The 14,009-nt window shown below is 43.7% G+C and overlaps 1 protein-coding gene across 4 annotated transcripts; it reads right to left on the bottom strand.

Annotated features, from left to right (window-relative positions):
• Positions 1-205: 205 nt before the first annotated feature.
• Positions 206-13,995, bottom strand: plp1a (proteolipid protein 1a). Of its 4 annotated transcripts, none has more exons than XM_079512796.1 (7): positions 13,015-13,994; positions 7,989-8,175; positions 6,658-6,814; positions 6,136-6,304; positions 4,838-4,911; positions 4,684-4,749; positions 206-1,491 (listed from the first exon to the last, which is right to left on the bottom strand). In XM_079512796.1, the coding sequence occupies exons 1-7, from the start codon at positions 13,016-13,018 to the stop codon at positions 1,282-1,284; spliced, it is 867 nt and encodes a 288-aa protein (XP_079368922.1). In that variant the 5' UTR covers positions 13,019-13,994; the 3' UTR covers positions 206-1,281. The 4 variants fall into 4 exon arrangements, with proteins under 4 accessions (XP_079368922.1, XP_079368923.1, XP_079368925.1 ...); XM_079512797.1 differs by lacking the exon at positions 206-1,491 and adding an exon at positions 3,011-4,028 and having other exon boundaries at positions 13,015-13,995; XM_079512799.1 differs by lacking the exon at positions 206-1,491 and adding an exon at positions 3,011-3,521 and having other exon boundaries at positions 13,015-13,993.
• Between the last annotated feature and the right edge of the window lie 14 nt (positions 13,996-14,009).

Raw genomic sequence — 14,009 nt, 5'->3', positions numbered from 1 at the left:
GTGAACTCAGCTGGGCATTTGAACAGGAAATGGCTGTTCGCCTGCATTCATCTGGAGGGAAAATGAGGGCTGAACGTTGATCTTATGTGTTAATTTTAACATGTCATACAGACTACTACTTTTGTTTCCTTGCTGTCGAAGATGTAGCTTTAAAGCATTTGTCATGTTAACATGATGCCTGAGAATCTGTACAATAAGCTATGTCTTTTCGATAACCTTTGTTGCTCTCTAATCTGACTTTAACCAAATCACAATGTCAGATTTGTTTTAGACAAATGTTTGTCTCACTAATTTCAAAGAATGTAAGAAAAAAAAACCTACATACTTTGGCCTAATCACTCTAATGGCTTATACATTTACAAAGGGCATTTATTTAGTGAATGCTGTATAAAACTATAAACTGACCCTAACACAGTAACCCACCCGTGTGTTCCCCCTGATCATTGTGCTTCAAGTGGTACGAGAGGAAAGCTGCATCCCTTTATTATCTGTTATTGATCCCATATGGATCTTTCTTTCCTCGTTTTGCACTACGGAGGATAAGACTTGGTTGCGTTTACAGACCGGTGTATCAATACTGTACGACAAATAAAACATGCAACGTACCAAATGTGTGTGGGTTTTGTGCTAAGTTACAACAGCATGACTTCATAGAACACTTTTGCTAACACGGTCTTTATTTGACCAATCGGGCCTATAAAGGAAAAAAAAGTTTACTCAGAATGGTAATGACAAAGTCTTTGCGGATATTGTACAACATCAGTCTGTGTCCTCTGATATGGTTTGACTTTGAGTAGATACTAGCTAACAACGGAGGAAAGGAAATTCTCTGGAAACATCTCAAATACAGCACAGTATTTTGGGAAGAAAGCTCTAATAATATTCATGGGGCTTAATTAAAAAACTAAAATAAACAAACAGGAGACAAAAGTTCCTAACTGCCTTGGGATAATCCTACAACTTCACATCAGAAGACAATTAAAAAAATGGTCAACGGAAAAATGAAATGAATAACTGGTGCACAACAAACATATACTATACATACCACTTTCAAAATAGGGTTCGGGGACCACCAGGGGTCTAGGTGGACCTTTCAGAGTGCACAAATAGAACCAAATCATTTGGATAACCAACTCAAGAGTTCCACCTGTAAGGGTCCACTTGGACTGCTGGTGGTCCATAGAGCCGACATTGAGAAGCAGTGCACTATACTACTGTGCTCAAAGCAATAACACTGGCCGCATTTGAATGGCTCTCAAACTCAGTCCCGTTTCTTCGGACTCAAGACGGAGGGTGACAAGGGTTCAGGAGAGCGAGTGAGAGCTTCGGAGGAGGAGTAGTCAGGTAGTAGTGGGGCACAGGGTAGGCCGGGTAGGGAGAGCAGAGGGTCCCTCCTCCTTGCTCCCAGACCTTCCTGTGCTCCTTGAATGCCCGCTGCCTCCGTTCCTTCAGGTGCACCTGGCCGGCTGCCAGCTGAAGGCAACTGTGCACCTGTTGGACGAGAAAAGAAAAGGAGAGACTGCACAGCACCAGTGGTGGGAAGTAACCAAGCACATTTGCTGAAGTATTCGTGGTACTTTTACTGTACTTTGAGTAAAGAGTCATTACTTTCTACTTCTACTCCACTGGGGGTAGCTGTAGCACGTAGATCTGCTACCTTTGAAAATGTTTGAACAATTTCAAACATTCGAGCGCTTTTACTTTTGGTACTGCAATTACATTTGTAATCTTACTCAAGTAAAATGTTGAGTCCTGTAATTTTTTATAATGTAGTATTGCTACTTTAGTAATAAAAAAAAAGTACTTCTTCCACCACTGCACAATACCAAGTCCCCCAAACACATGGCTCTGAGCCAGAGATGGCATTTCTGTTTATTAACACCGTGCCAATACACAGGCACCCACGCTGGCACAGAATACACACAAGCAAAACAAAACAAACAAAAAAGACTGCAGATATCTGGAGGCACAGCATAAATACCAACAAAGATCAATCTTTTTAGTATCAACGATTTATCAAACGCATTTAAAAATGCTTAACACGCTGCCAACCGGCATTTCACAGACACCGACCCTCGCTGCAGGGTGAGGTTTTCACCAAATTGAATAATCTACTTAGTATGTCGCAAGAGCTTTTGTTAGTAACACTGAAATGTGTACAATTGTTAGTACATTTTTATCTACATAAAGTTTTTTTTAAAAGTGTTATACAATAACTACCACAAAAAATTCCTAAAGAGAATTAGACAAAACAGAGCAGCCCTATCTCTGTTAGCGAAGCGCAGCCATGCATGCAACAGCAGGGGGAGTCACATTGCACTTGTGGCTTTTAGGTCAATTAACACGAGGCTGCTAGATAAGGACCACTTTTGCCATCTCTGAATTATGAGAGAACCAATTTCAGATCATTCTAGATCAATATAAACTAATTAAACAAGGAAGTCCCCTTTGTCAGAAAGAAACCAATTAGAAACTAATATAAAAATTCATCCCTCTCAATCTGAGGCTCACTTTAACCACTGAATCTAGCTCATGGGTAAACTCACAACGCGTCGATGCGATGCGTCATGGCCTTGCAGGTCTTCTATTTTCAACCGATTTTCGCATAGAATGACATGCCCAAAACAAGGACACCAAGGCGAAAGTGGTTTTAGTCGTCATGAAGCAGTATGCATGGTTTTGTTTGTTGTTTATTTGGGGGGAGGGCTGCTGTCACAGAAGGTTTGTATTGAACCTTTTGAGGAGTCTTACACCCTCTTTGTCCTTCTCCCTTGACATGCGATATGACCCCTGGGACAGCTTCCCCCCCCTTCCCCCCGCAATTGTCTCCATTGTTGAGGCTTTTCTCATGCCCGTGAGAAATAGTCCTGAGGTCAGAGTGACACTGCAAAAGCACGGCTGTCTGCCACCATAGCAACCAGATGTGAGGGATGGTAGCCATGGTGATCATAATCCCACCCAACCCCCCCTCCCTCCCTCCCTCCCTGCATCCGCCCTCAAATGCCTCGAGCTGTGCATGAGTTTCAAAAATAAATTGGTTGTTTTTAACGCCCCACCTGTGTTATTTTGTTAGGAGACTGTTATGTTTGTTTGGACTGATAGAAAGCTCAAATATATACTAACCTCATATTTACAAAGAGTTTGGTAAAAAAAAAAGCCAAAGGCCCAAAAGCAGCACACCATGAAAATACTGTAAAATAAAAACAAACATGTGGTAATCTTGGTATTTCAACATCGTTCCACAAAAACTAAACAAACTGTGCTAAGAAAATAGAAAGTTAAAGGGCAATCTTGTGGGGAAAAGGGAGAGTATGGTGATGATAAAAGTCAACAGCACAGGAAAGACAGTAAACAGGAAGTGGTGGTGTTGTTGTCCCTTTGGGTCCCTGTGTGTTTGATGTGCAGTAGTGACGGACGCAGTGAACAGGAAGCTGCTGAGCCTAACACCGTGCCCCTACGCCCTTTCTGCCCAGAATTCGCAGCACTGCAAAGTTATAGGTGGTCGACACGATATAGGTCAGCTATGGAGAGAGAGAGAGAGAGAGATGTAGAAAACAAGACAGTAAATAAGACAATTTGTCCACTAATATCAATTTAGACATCAGATTCTTTCCATACAACGGCTTTTGTAATAGAGCGTGAAGGTCTAATGGCCACAACATCCACCTGGCTGGAGAACCACCAGGAGTTATTAATAATAGGGCTCGTCCAGAGAAAGCGGTTAATGTCATCTGCGTTATTAGCGCAAACCGCCTAGCTGAAATGATGGTAAATACAGACTTCTCAGGGTTGTGCTATTCAAAGTTCAAAGTCAGGCCCAAAACCTAAATGACCGTGTTGACAGACACAGGCCAGGAGGATCAAACGTGACATCGATGAGCAGCGCTCCTCTCCAAAACTTGAACCATTTTCAGCTTGAAGCGTTATAAAACACCATGGAAGAGGAGCGCTCCTGCGTTTTTTATCCTATAGGAGCGCAGAAGTCCTGACGTCACTCGCTCATCCCCTGGTTCATGGAAGTAATTTCTCTATGGAGAATAACATGGGGTCATCTTAAAATCGTTTCATATAAGCATTGTGGTCCAAAAATAAACAAACTGTCTCTGAGTTATTGTCAGGGAGGTGTCTCTGTATCGTTTGCGACAGTCAGTCACTCATATATGATACAGTCTGTTTCTAGAGAAAATGTCACTAATTCAGCAGCAGTGAAAATGCTTAAAAAAGCTTTTTCTCTCAGTCAGTTGATTCTTCATATCCATTTGAGTGAAACGGCCGGGATGACATGTTTAATTTTCAAACACAGTTCTTATATGAGGCTATCTAAAATCCCCCTATGGGGATTACATGCAAATAAAAAGTACATGCACCTGTGGATTCGCGCCCTCTACCGATATTGATGTCAGACTTGAGTCTATATGCATGATAGAAAGGCACTGGCATGAAGGCATTGGCAGCTAAAAAAAAACGTTGTGTGGACACGGCCCCCTAAGCTGTTTGCATCAGCTGAGACGAGGAACAGAGACCGATGGTGCGGAGCTCATCAGCAATGCAGGCCGGAGATGCCTCTCCGCCCACACATTGAACGTCACTCGGTCACACGGGCCACAACACCATTGTACCCCGGAGCGGTGCTGCTGAGCCAGTGGCCACACTGGCCCCGGGCCAAAAGCCAGAGTCACTCACCAGTGCCAGCAAAGTGACGCCCGCGCCGGCGAATGCAGCAACATACAGGTCGTAGGTCATTCGGTACTGTACGGGGAAAGAGATTCAAGAGTCAGTGACAGCAAAGACGACCGCTTGGCTTAGGGTTAGGTTGATGTCAGAACTTCCTACTCACCTCTCTGGTCTTGCAGATTGTGGACAGGGTCATTCCACAAGCTTTCCCTGGCACTGCGTTCCAAGGCAGTAGTCCTGTAAAAAAAAAAAAAAGTCACCACTTATAATCTCCATCTCTTAACAACATGAACCCTGGCATCCCCGTTTTGGGCATGTCATTAAGGGGGAAAGGTCTCAAAATTAGTCCATCTAACAATTTTCTACACATTACGCTGGTGTTAAACAGCGTAATGTTGCATCGTGACCTTTGTGTAATGGCAGGATTAAGTGGATGATCACAGACAAGCTGAACTGAAAACTGAATACATCTGATTCGCATGAAGAAGGCACTCTTAGCGAGGAGGAGGAATCCCTTCCCGCGCTAACAAGTTTGCTTCTTCATGTGATGATCCCGAACCCTTTCATTTTCCTTCGAGAGCGCAGGCTGCGTTTTTGATATGACAAAGACCAGCTAGTTCCTTTAGAGGCATACATGATTGAACCACGTCTCATTTTCCATTGATGTAGGAAGAAAGAAAGATGCCGTTTGATTCATGGATAAAAATAAACAATAGTTCATCCTTTACCACATACATGGGTAACTGGCCGGGGGCCACATGCGACCCCCACCTTCACTTTATGCAGGCAATATCTGAATACTGATATATTATTGATTTCAGCTATTACAATTATTATTAAGTATGGAAACATGACCCTGTGTAAATTACTTCAGACTATATTAGTAGCTTAATTACTAGTATTACAATGTTTTGTCTTTTGTGTAACATGAGGTAGGGCATTCATTTACGAGAAAAATATGCATGATAAGAGGTTTCTGCCAGACACTACATGCGATGTGGTCCTCTGGAATGAGTGTGGAGATATATTGGCCCTCTGGAATGAGTGTGGAGATATATTGGCCCTCTGGAATGAGTGTGGAGATATATTGGCCCTCTGGAATGAGTGTGGAGATATATTGGCCCTCTGGAATGAGTGTGGAGATATATTGGCCCTCTGGAATGAGTGTGGAGATATATTGGCCCTCTGGAATGAGTGTGGAGATATATTGGCCCTCTGGATTGAGTGTGGAGATATATTGGCCCTCTGGAATGAGTGTGGAGATATATTGGCCCTCTGGATTGAGTGTGGAGATATATTGGCCCTCTGGATTGAGTGTGGAGATATATTGGCCCTCTGGAGTGAGTGTGGCGATATTGTGGCCCTCTGGAGTGAGTGTGGAAATATAGTGGCCCTCTGGAGTGAGTGTGGCGATATAATGGCCCTCTCCATCATCAAAGTTGCCCACCCCTGCCTTTTTACCGTATTGCCTGGCATCGACGCAGAGCTGGTTGATGCTGGCTGGCGTCTCCGTCAGGTCGTCGACGGTGCGGCAGGTGGCGTCCATGTTGTAGAAGAAATAGACGGGCAGGGCGGCGAAGGCGAACACCAGCAGCCACAGTACGGCCAGTATGTACGTCACCACGATGAACTGTACACACACAGAGAGGAATGAAATGCCAGGGCATCACATCTGCTCTGACTCACATAGTAGGAGCCTTTATTCAGTCCAGCACGCTCCCTCTTGACGGCCCACACGCCGCCCGTCACAATCACATTCTTTGCCCTAATCTCTTCTTGATGATAATAATTGTGCTTCGACATCTTCACCAACAATCAAACTCAACCTTAATTTCTCCCATCTTTTCTCATAGAGAGCGCGAGCCAGCTGTCCCCAAATATAATCTGCATTCCTAATCTTGTCTAAATGCCTCGTTAGTGTTGGAGTTCGGCACCGGCCCACAGTAACGCGACACGGAGCAACTTCTCCCACGTTCTTCTTACCGAGGAGCTGAGACAGCGACCACACGCCGTGCTCCGGAACTCTCCGAAGGTGTGCCGGGTGGCGCTGGTGGTGTAGAAGCCCTCGGCCAGCAGCATGATGCAGTACAGGAAGAAGAAGGACGCCAGGCCGTAGATGACGTACTGGAAATACTGGATGCTGGTGAGCGAGTAGGTGGAAGAACAACAAACGTGATCAAATACAGTAAATCATTTGTCAATGGGCTCTAATGCACACAGAATAACTTGTCCTACTTCCGGGTCCCTTCCCTACTTCCTTCACAGCAGGGGTTACCGATGATACTAATGAAGGCTCTGTTCCATTCTGGTCAAACAGAGTCAGGGTGCATGCTCACTGGAAACACTCTGCTACACCAGTGGGTCTCAAAAGTGTCCTTGAGGGGGTTCCAAATGGCCCCTAGTATGGGTCTGTAACTCTGAGTGTACAAATGGAACCAAATGGACCCTACACTCTCAGAGTTATGGGGGTCCTTGAAATTCAAAGGTTTGAGAACCACTATACTAAATGGAACAGAGCCGTAATTGTTTTATTGACTTATTGATTTCTTGTATCTTGTATTTTGTATTTTTTAATCCATGCTGTTTTTATATATTTTCTGTTAAGCACTTCACAAAGTGCTTGCTCTTAAAAAGGTGCTATACAAAATTTGTATTTGTAAAGCTTTATTTAATAAAGCTTTATTATTATTATTATTATTATTATTATTATTATTAATAATAATTAGTATCATCGGTAACACCTGTGAAAAAGGTATGCTATTCCCTCCTGATCATAGGTACAGTTTACTACAGCTATGTTTTACACTTCAGGTCAGTAAACAACTCAGCACCACTGAGGCTTTGTGGCTCGTTCTCAAAGGCACTTTGGCAGAATTGGAGCACTGTAGCATGTAGCGCCAGCCACCCACCCTCCACTGACCAGTTAACAACTGGAATACATGGCCTCCTGCTGTCGGTGCCAGGGAATTGAACCCTTTCCACCAGGGTTGAACCGGTTCAGTTACTTTTTCCTGCCTAATATTGAACCAGTTCAGAGTATTTCCACTGAAAAGTTGGTTCAGAACTGGAACCAAAAAATGGCCGCCGGTTCTGTGAAAGCACCATGGTTCCAAAAAGCTAGACCGGACCCAGTTCTAGAACCAAAGTTATTCTGGTGGAAAAGGGGCCTTGGTCATATGGAGGGGGTTGGAAAGAATCTAAACACTAACTGACAAGCTATAGTAGTAGTACTCGTAGCCTTCGCTGGGACTGGCACCGGGGGGTGAAAACGCGGCAGGGTGTCCTCGGCGGGCGACGAGTCGACGTCCACTTACATGTAGGCGAGCGTGATGTAGTCCTGCAGGTTGCGGGCGAAGTAGGTCTCGATCAGCCTCTCCGTCTCGGTGAGAGCCTGGTGGCCGCAGCCGCAGAACAGGGCGATGCCGGAGAAAAGCAGCAGGGTGGCCACCAGCGAGCAGTAGGGTACCCCGCCCAGGCACCGCATGCAGCAGTCATAGCAACCTGCGTGAACAAACAATTAACGCCCAGTGGTGGGGAAAGTATTAACATTTTTTACTCAAGTAAAACTATCAATACTGCAATATAGAAAATAGAAATACTCTGTTACAAGTAAAAGTCCCCAGAACTGAAAATGTACTTGAGTAAAAGTACAAAAGTATTGGTATCAAAATGTACTTATTGTACCAAAGTACTCATTATGCAGAATGTCCCGTTTAATGTTTTCAAATGTATTGTATAATAATCTTTTGAAAATAGCAGATCTACAAGCTCACAATGTGTCCCATCATGACACATTGTGAGCTTGTACATTGGCTATTTTCAAATGAGTCAAATCTAGTGGTTAATGTATCTATCTACAATGCACCATGTCTCTGTGTTTTGTGTACGTATGTCTGTAATCCACGTAACTCGAGAACCGTTCGACACACACGCTCCACACCCACTCCCACAGATACAGAAATCTCCATATATGGGCATAAAAGGGACACAGACAGATGGGTGGAACGGGTACTCTGACACGGGTACAACGGGTATCGCATAGCCGGGTGGGGCATGGATCTCCAACTTCCATCGTTACCGACTCGGTGCTCGACAGCCGGGCACCGGTCTAGTGTTTTGTAAAAAATAATCAAAATCTACAAAGTAAGTAGTAACTAAAGTTTTCAAATAAATATATTTGGATCCGAAAGGTAGTGGAGTATATAGTCAAAGTATTGGAAATTGGAAATACTCAAGTAAATTACAAATACCTCAACATTGTACTTAAGTACAGTACTTAAGTAAATGTACTTAATTACTTTAGACAACACCGCCGTTAACACGTGGAATGTCATGCGCGCGCACAGTCACACACAGAGGAGCATTTTCATACAACATGTGTATACGGGGTCATGGATAACAGTAACACACACACTATACTATGGATAATGCATATCTCTGCCTTGGCCCTGTTCCCTATACAGTGCTTAAAATAGATTTATTTTAAAGGGATTTCCTTTTCTGGGTTAGAGCCCCATGCGTTGAAATCAGTTTCATGCATAGAGAGGTGGGTTGGTTGGTTCCTATACTGAGCAACAGAGATTCAACAGAAGGATAATGCTCTAAGACACTACAATACTCCTTACAGCATGACTTTATTATTAGATACTAGTGTGAGAATAAGTAAGACATTTTGACCTTTATATGTTTTTGCCAAGCCTCTTTTTTCCAATTTACCCTCCCCACCCCCTTCTTATTCTTTATTTTAACATGCCTTGTCATGCCTTTAAAGTGCCTTTCTATGTGGTATCCGGAGAACTCGCCAGTTTACCAACTCGCCGCGATTTAGTGCATTTTAGTTTTACTTCACCTTCATTGAAATTGCATTGAGAGAGAGAGAGGATAGTTGTTTAGAGTTATTTAACATTAGACAAAGTACCGAAACAATGTAATTCATTAGTAAACAATTCCTGAAATGGCAGGCCTACTTATCATTGGTATTCACATACTCACCTTTTTATCATCATCTAGCTGACCATTTAATTGCACAAAATAATTTGATCACTTGAACTATAACGGAAATTAACTATAACATCTGTGAGTTTGACATACTACACTGATGAAGACAGCATGTTAGCATAACGATGAAGACATTGATGAAGACGTTTCGCCGTGGCGACTTGGTAAACTGGCGAGTATCCTTCCATGTTATTATGTACTGTAACACACTTTGAACTGTCTATAGAAATAAACTTGACTTTGCATAGATGGCAGCCAGAATCGAACAGACAGGAAAGGGATGAGATGACTTTGCAAGGACATTTCAAGTATTTAACGGAGCATCTACCATGGCGCTACAGCCTGTAGTCTAGCTACATCAGTGGTTCTCACACATGTTCACACTAAGGTCTCGCAAATTGATACGCATTAGGCCGCAGACCAGAACGTTTGAATAGATCATGTTTCAGGGATCGCTAGGATTTTTGTTGTTAGATTTGATCTTTGTACTGAATTCTAAAACATAATCTATACACTACTAGGAGGTATAGAGGCGTCTATTTTCTGTTCACTTTTAAACCTCACCTTAAAACACTGTGAGCACAAATAATCTGACGCACGTAGTATCAGTTTTAACGCTTTACTTGATGTAAAGGGTGTAAAAAAAAAAGTGAGGCGCTCTTATCATACATCATCATCATGCATCATCTCATACTGGCCAATCAGAATGCCTGTTGCCTGTGATTGGTTAGCTGATTTGCTCGTTTACATATGACGTAAATTTTCCTTTCAATGTCAATGGCGTTTAATGTTTTGATGTTTAATTTACGTCATATTAGCAGAATTTTGACCTACTGTAATTTCTCCGTTCATTGTCAATGGCAAATCTTGAGACGTGTGGGGACAAAAGTTTATAGAAGGGGCCCTCAAAAATCACACGCGTGTGAAGTGAGGACCGCTCTTATCATCATACATCATCATACATCATCTCATTCCGGCCAATCACAATTTACGTCCTCACTTTTGTCTTCAATGTTTGTGTTTACATAATGTTTGTGTTTACACAAACACTCAAAACTGGCCATTCATTATCAATGGCATTCCGTTTAAATAAACCCTCAAAGCTGGACATAGGAGGGGCTAGTGCCCCTCAAAAAAGTGGTGGTAATACAGTACAGGAGGTAACCCTATGATATGAATATTAATTATTCTTAGCCAATAATGGGCTAACTTGTAGGCAGTGAAATATTAGTGAAATTAAAACTATTCCTCATTTTGCTGCAGGGAACTCCCTGGAACCCCCTCAAGGACCCATGGAGTCCTTGAACCCCGCTTTGAGAACCACTCATATTCCGGACACCATTAAGGAACCACTACTGTACTAATAGAGGGTATGCACGTGACACCATCATACCCGGAAGTTATGCGGGAAGCCTACTAAGTGGCAAAAAATACTTTCTGGCCTTGACACATCGAAACAAAATTTGATTGAATTAAACAACGTTAATCTCACTTTGACACTCACATTTCCCACTCTATTTGCCACTCACTTTATGCATGCGCATAACACTTGAGCCCCTAGCATCTGGGTGGAACATTGGTAGAAAATAGTTTATCTATATTATCTTATCTTATCTACACAAAATATATTCAGATTGGGAGGGGCCATCATGGCCAAATACATTTTGGGGTCGAAAAAATAAATCAACTCGTTACGGATGGTGCTTCCAGGATTATAGCACAAGAAAGAGGGGCGATCCGAGCACTAAAAAAAGTAAAGTAAAAAAAGAAAAAAGAGAGAGGGCCCGATATGAAAACAATTATTAAAGTTTAAAACGCCAACATGTTTCAGTCTTCATCAGGGCAAGTGAGATTCGGGGGTCCTTGACATGAAAACTTTTGAGAACCCCCGTTTCATTACTTTTATTAAGTAATGTGTGTCAGCCAGCCAGCGAGCGGGCTGCTGTGAGCAGAGCTGCCTTGTTTGCTTGGTGCCCCCCCCCCCCCCCCCCCTCGCCCAGTCATGTGCTGTTTGAATGGCTGCCAAGAAGAGCCAAGGGCATGGGGATGTGCCTGTTCTGACCCCGACTCCATTCACTGGCTGCCCAGCGTGCAGCAGAGTGTGAGAAAAGGGGGGAAGGTCACGGAGGAGAGACGCAGTGAAAAAGAGAAAGAGAGAGAAAGAGGCTGCTTTTGTGACTGCGGAGACAACGGTCTTTGTCTGGAGGCTTCGTGGGGATACAAGGGCCACCAATGTCACACACAAAGACCAGATCTGGCACCTCAATGCTGCTGCGCACGCACACACACACGCACGCACGCACGCACGCACGCACGCCCCCCCCTTTTGGGAGCAACAGGAGAAGTGACATTAGGGGGTTCTATGGTGAGGAGGGGAAACAATGTAAACAAACAATGTGATTGTGTTCCATCAACATGTATGTGCACCCCCCCCCCCCACACACACACACACACACACACACACACACACAGTAGTGGCATGTAGACTGGTAGTGGCTGGTACCATTAGCCTACAGTTTTGAGTTGGCCCACAGATTGGTTGTTGGTATATGTATGGCAGTGTGTGTGTATGACGTGTGTGTGTGTGTGTGTGTGTGTGTGTGTGTGTGTGTGTGTGTGTGTGTGTGTGTGAGAGAGAGGCTGATATATAACAATGTATGATCAGGCTGTCATCCAGATTACATAATCACATTACACGATCGGAATCGCTTATGCCAACTGAGGTGATGTAAAAAAGTGTTGGCAGAGCAGGACATCCATTTCATATTAATTTAGCTGTACGAAAATGCGACAAAACAAGCTAGTGAATCATGCCAATTATGCAAAAAATAATAAAACTCAGTTCTGACGTAGCCTACTGTTCATGCTCTTGAGATACAGCCAATCTAGTACCAATTAACTCAATGTAATGACCCAATAAGCCCTGGAAGCCGCAGAAGAACTCCGTTTTCAAAGCGGCCTCATGCTTTATCTCTGGCAAATACAAATGTAGGCCACATTTCTTTTCCGAACAAAAATGCACAGCGGAGTCAGTGCTGCCCTTTGGAATTGAGAGAGATTGCGACTGAAAGCAAAGGCGACAGGGCTCCTCTGAAAGTGGCCCTTGCCATCTCAAGCATGAAATAAATCTCATAATGCCGGGTGGAGGAGCATAGCCGATCTCCATTCCAAACCCAAATACATAACTTTTGATTCAGCTGGCAGTGGCACACTCAGATTCATATCTCTGTGTCATCAGAGGGAAAACGTTACAAACAGAGCAGCCCATTTAGTGGGCAATCAAGTTAAGCAGAAAGCCAATTAAACTAAAAGGTAGATGTTTAGTATAGGAGGAGGACTCACCCATGTCTGGAGGTATGCGTTCAGGGTCTTGTTCTACCGCTGCGTCCAACTGCAGCTGCTCCGCACACTGCGATGATAAATAATATGCGCAAGTCGTCTTCGGCCCCCGTATATCAATGTGAACTCCGTCTCTGTTCCCCCAACAACAATGGACAGACTCGCTGATGACTGCAAGTCCAATCTTAAAGAAACAATGTTGCTTTTCAATGAACTGCGGGCTCGGGTTCAAGGCGGACAATAATGAAGAGGTCAAGGTTTCGTGGGCTTGCTGAAATTTACTTATAGTCTATTGTGAGTAGGCGTGCAGCAGCATCAGTCATTTGACTCATTTATGCACATGCAGTCACTCTGGCTTTGAATCTTTTATTTGTGATCCTCCTCCGCAGTCTTCTTGTTCGTCACTCACTTTAATATCAGAATAAAACGATGATGTTGTTGGTCTTCCTATGGTTTTAGATGCCTCCCTGCGTAATGTGTAGCCTATGTGTGGGATATGGACAGTGAGAACACTGACTGAGGCATGGTAGAGAAGAGCCACATCTCAGGAACAAAGCCAGGAGAAGACCTGTTGCACTTTTGATCGATGACGCCCTGTCACAGGGCGACGCAGTGAGAGAATGAAATATCAGTCAAATAAGCAGGAATGGAATGTGATATTGAGAATAATCACGTAGAAGTCTAGTATGAGTTTGGGGGATTTCAAAGTAGGGGTTCGTTTCATAAAGAAAAAAGGCTACTCTGATTTGACAGTATAGTAGGCCAGCTAGCCTAGTAGTAACTTTAAGCCTACACATGGCCTGGCTGTTTTCTTCTCAGGGCCAGCTGGCCCAGGCTACGCCTACCACTACCACCACATCATGTGAACGGATTGCTCATCAAAAACATCTATGATGGCAGGTGATCAGAGTCAGACCCACTGCGCAGCTGCGGCCGTGAGAAAACAAATCTAGGCTGAAAGAAACTGGAAGACGAATTCATTGAACACTAGGGTAACC

Source organism: Electrona antarctica (genome assembly GCF_951216825.1).
Source record: "Electrona antarctica genome assembly, chromosome: 1".
Lineage (NCBI taxonomy): Eukaryota > Metazoa > Chordata > Actinopteri > Myctophiformes > Myctophidae > Electrona > Electrona antarctica.
The sequence above is the reverse complement of the archived record's forward strand: the minus strand, read 5'-3'. Positions and strand labels throughout refer to the sequence as shown.

Coding starts and splice junctions, on each gene's coding strand:
- plp1a (XM_079512796.1), bottom strand. Junction 6,305..6,657: donor GTCGCTGTCTCAGCTCCTCG/GTAAGAAGAACG, acceptor GTGTGTGTACAG/TTCATCGTGGTGACGTACAT. Junction 4,912..6,135: donor CGTCGATGCCAGGCAATACG/GTAAAAAGGCAG, acceptor TTTTTTTTACAG/GACTACTGCCTTGGAACGCA.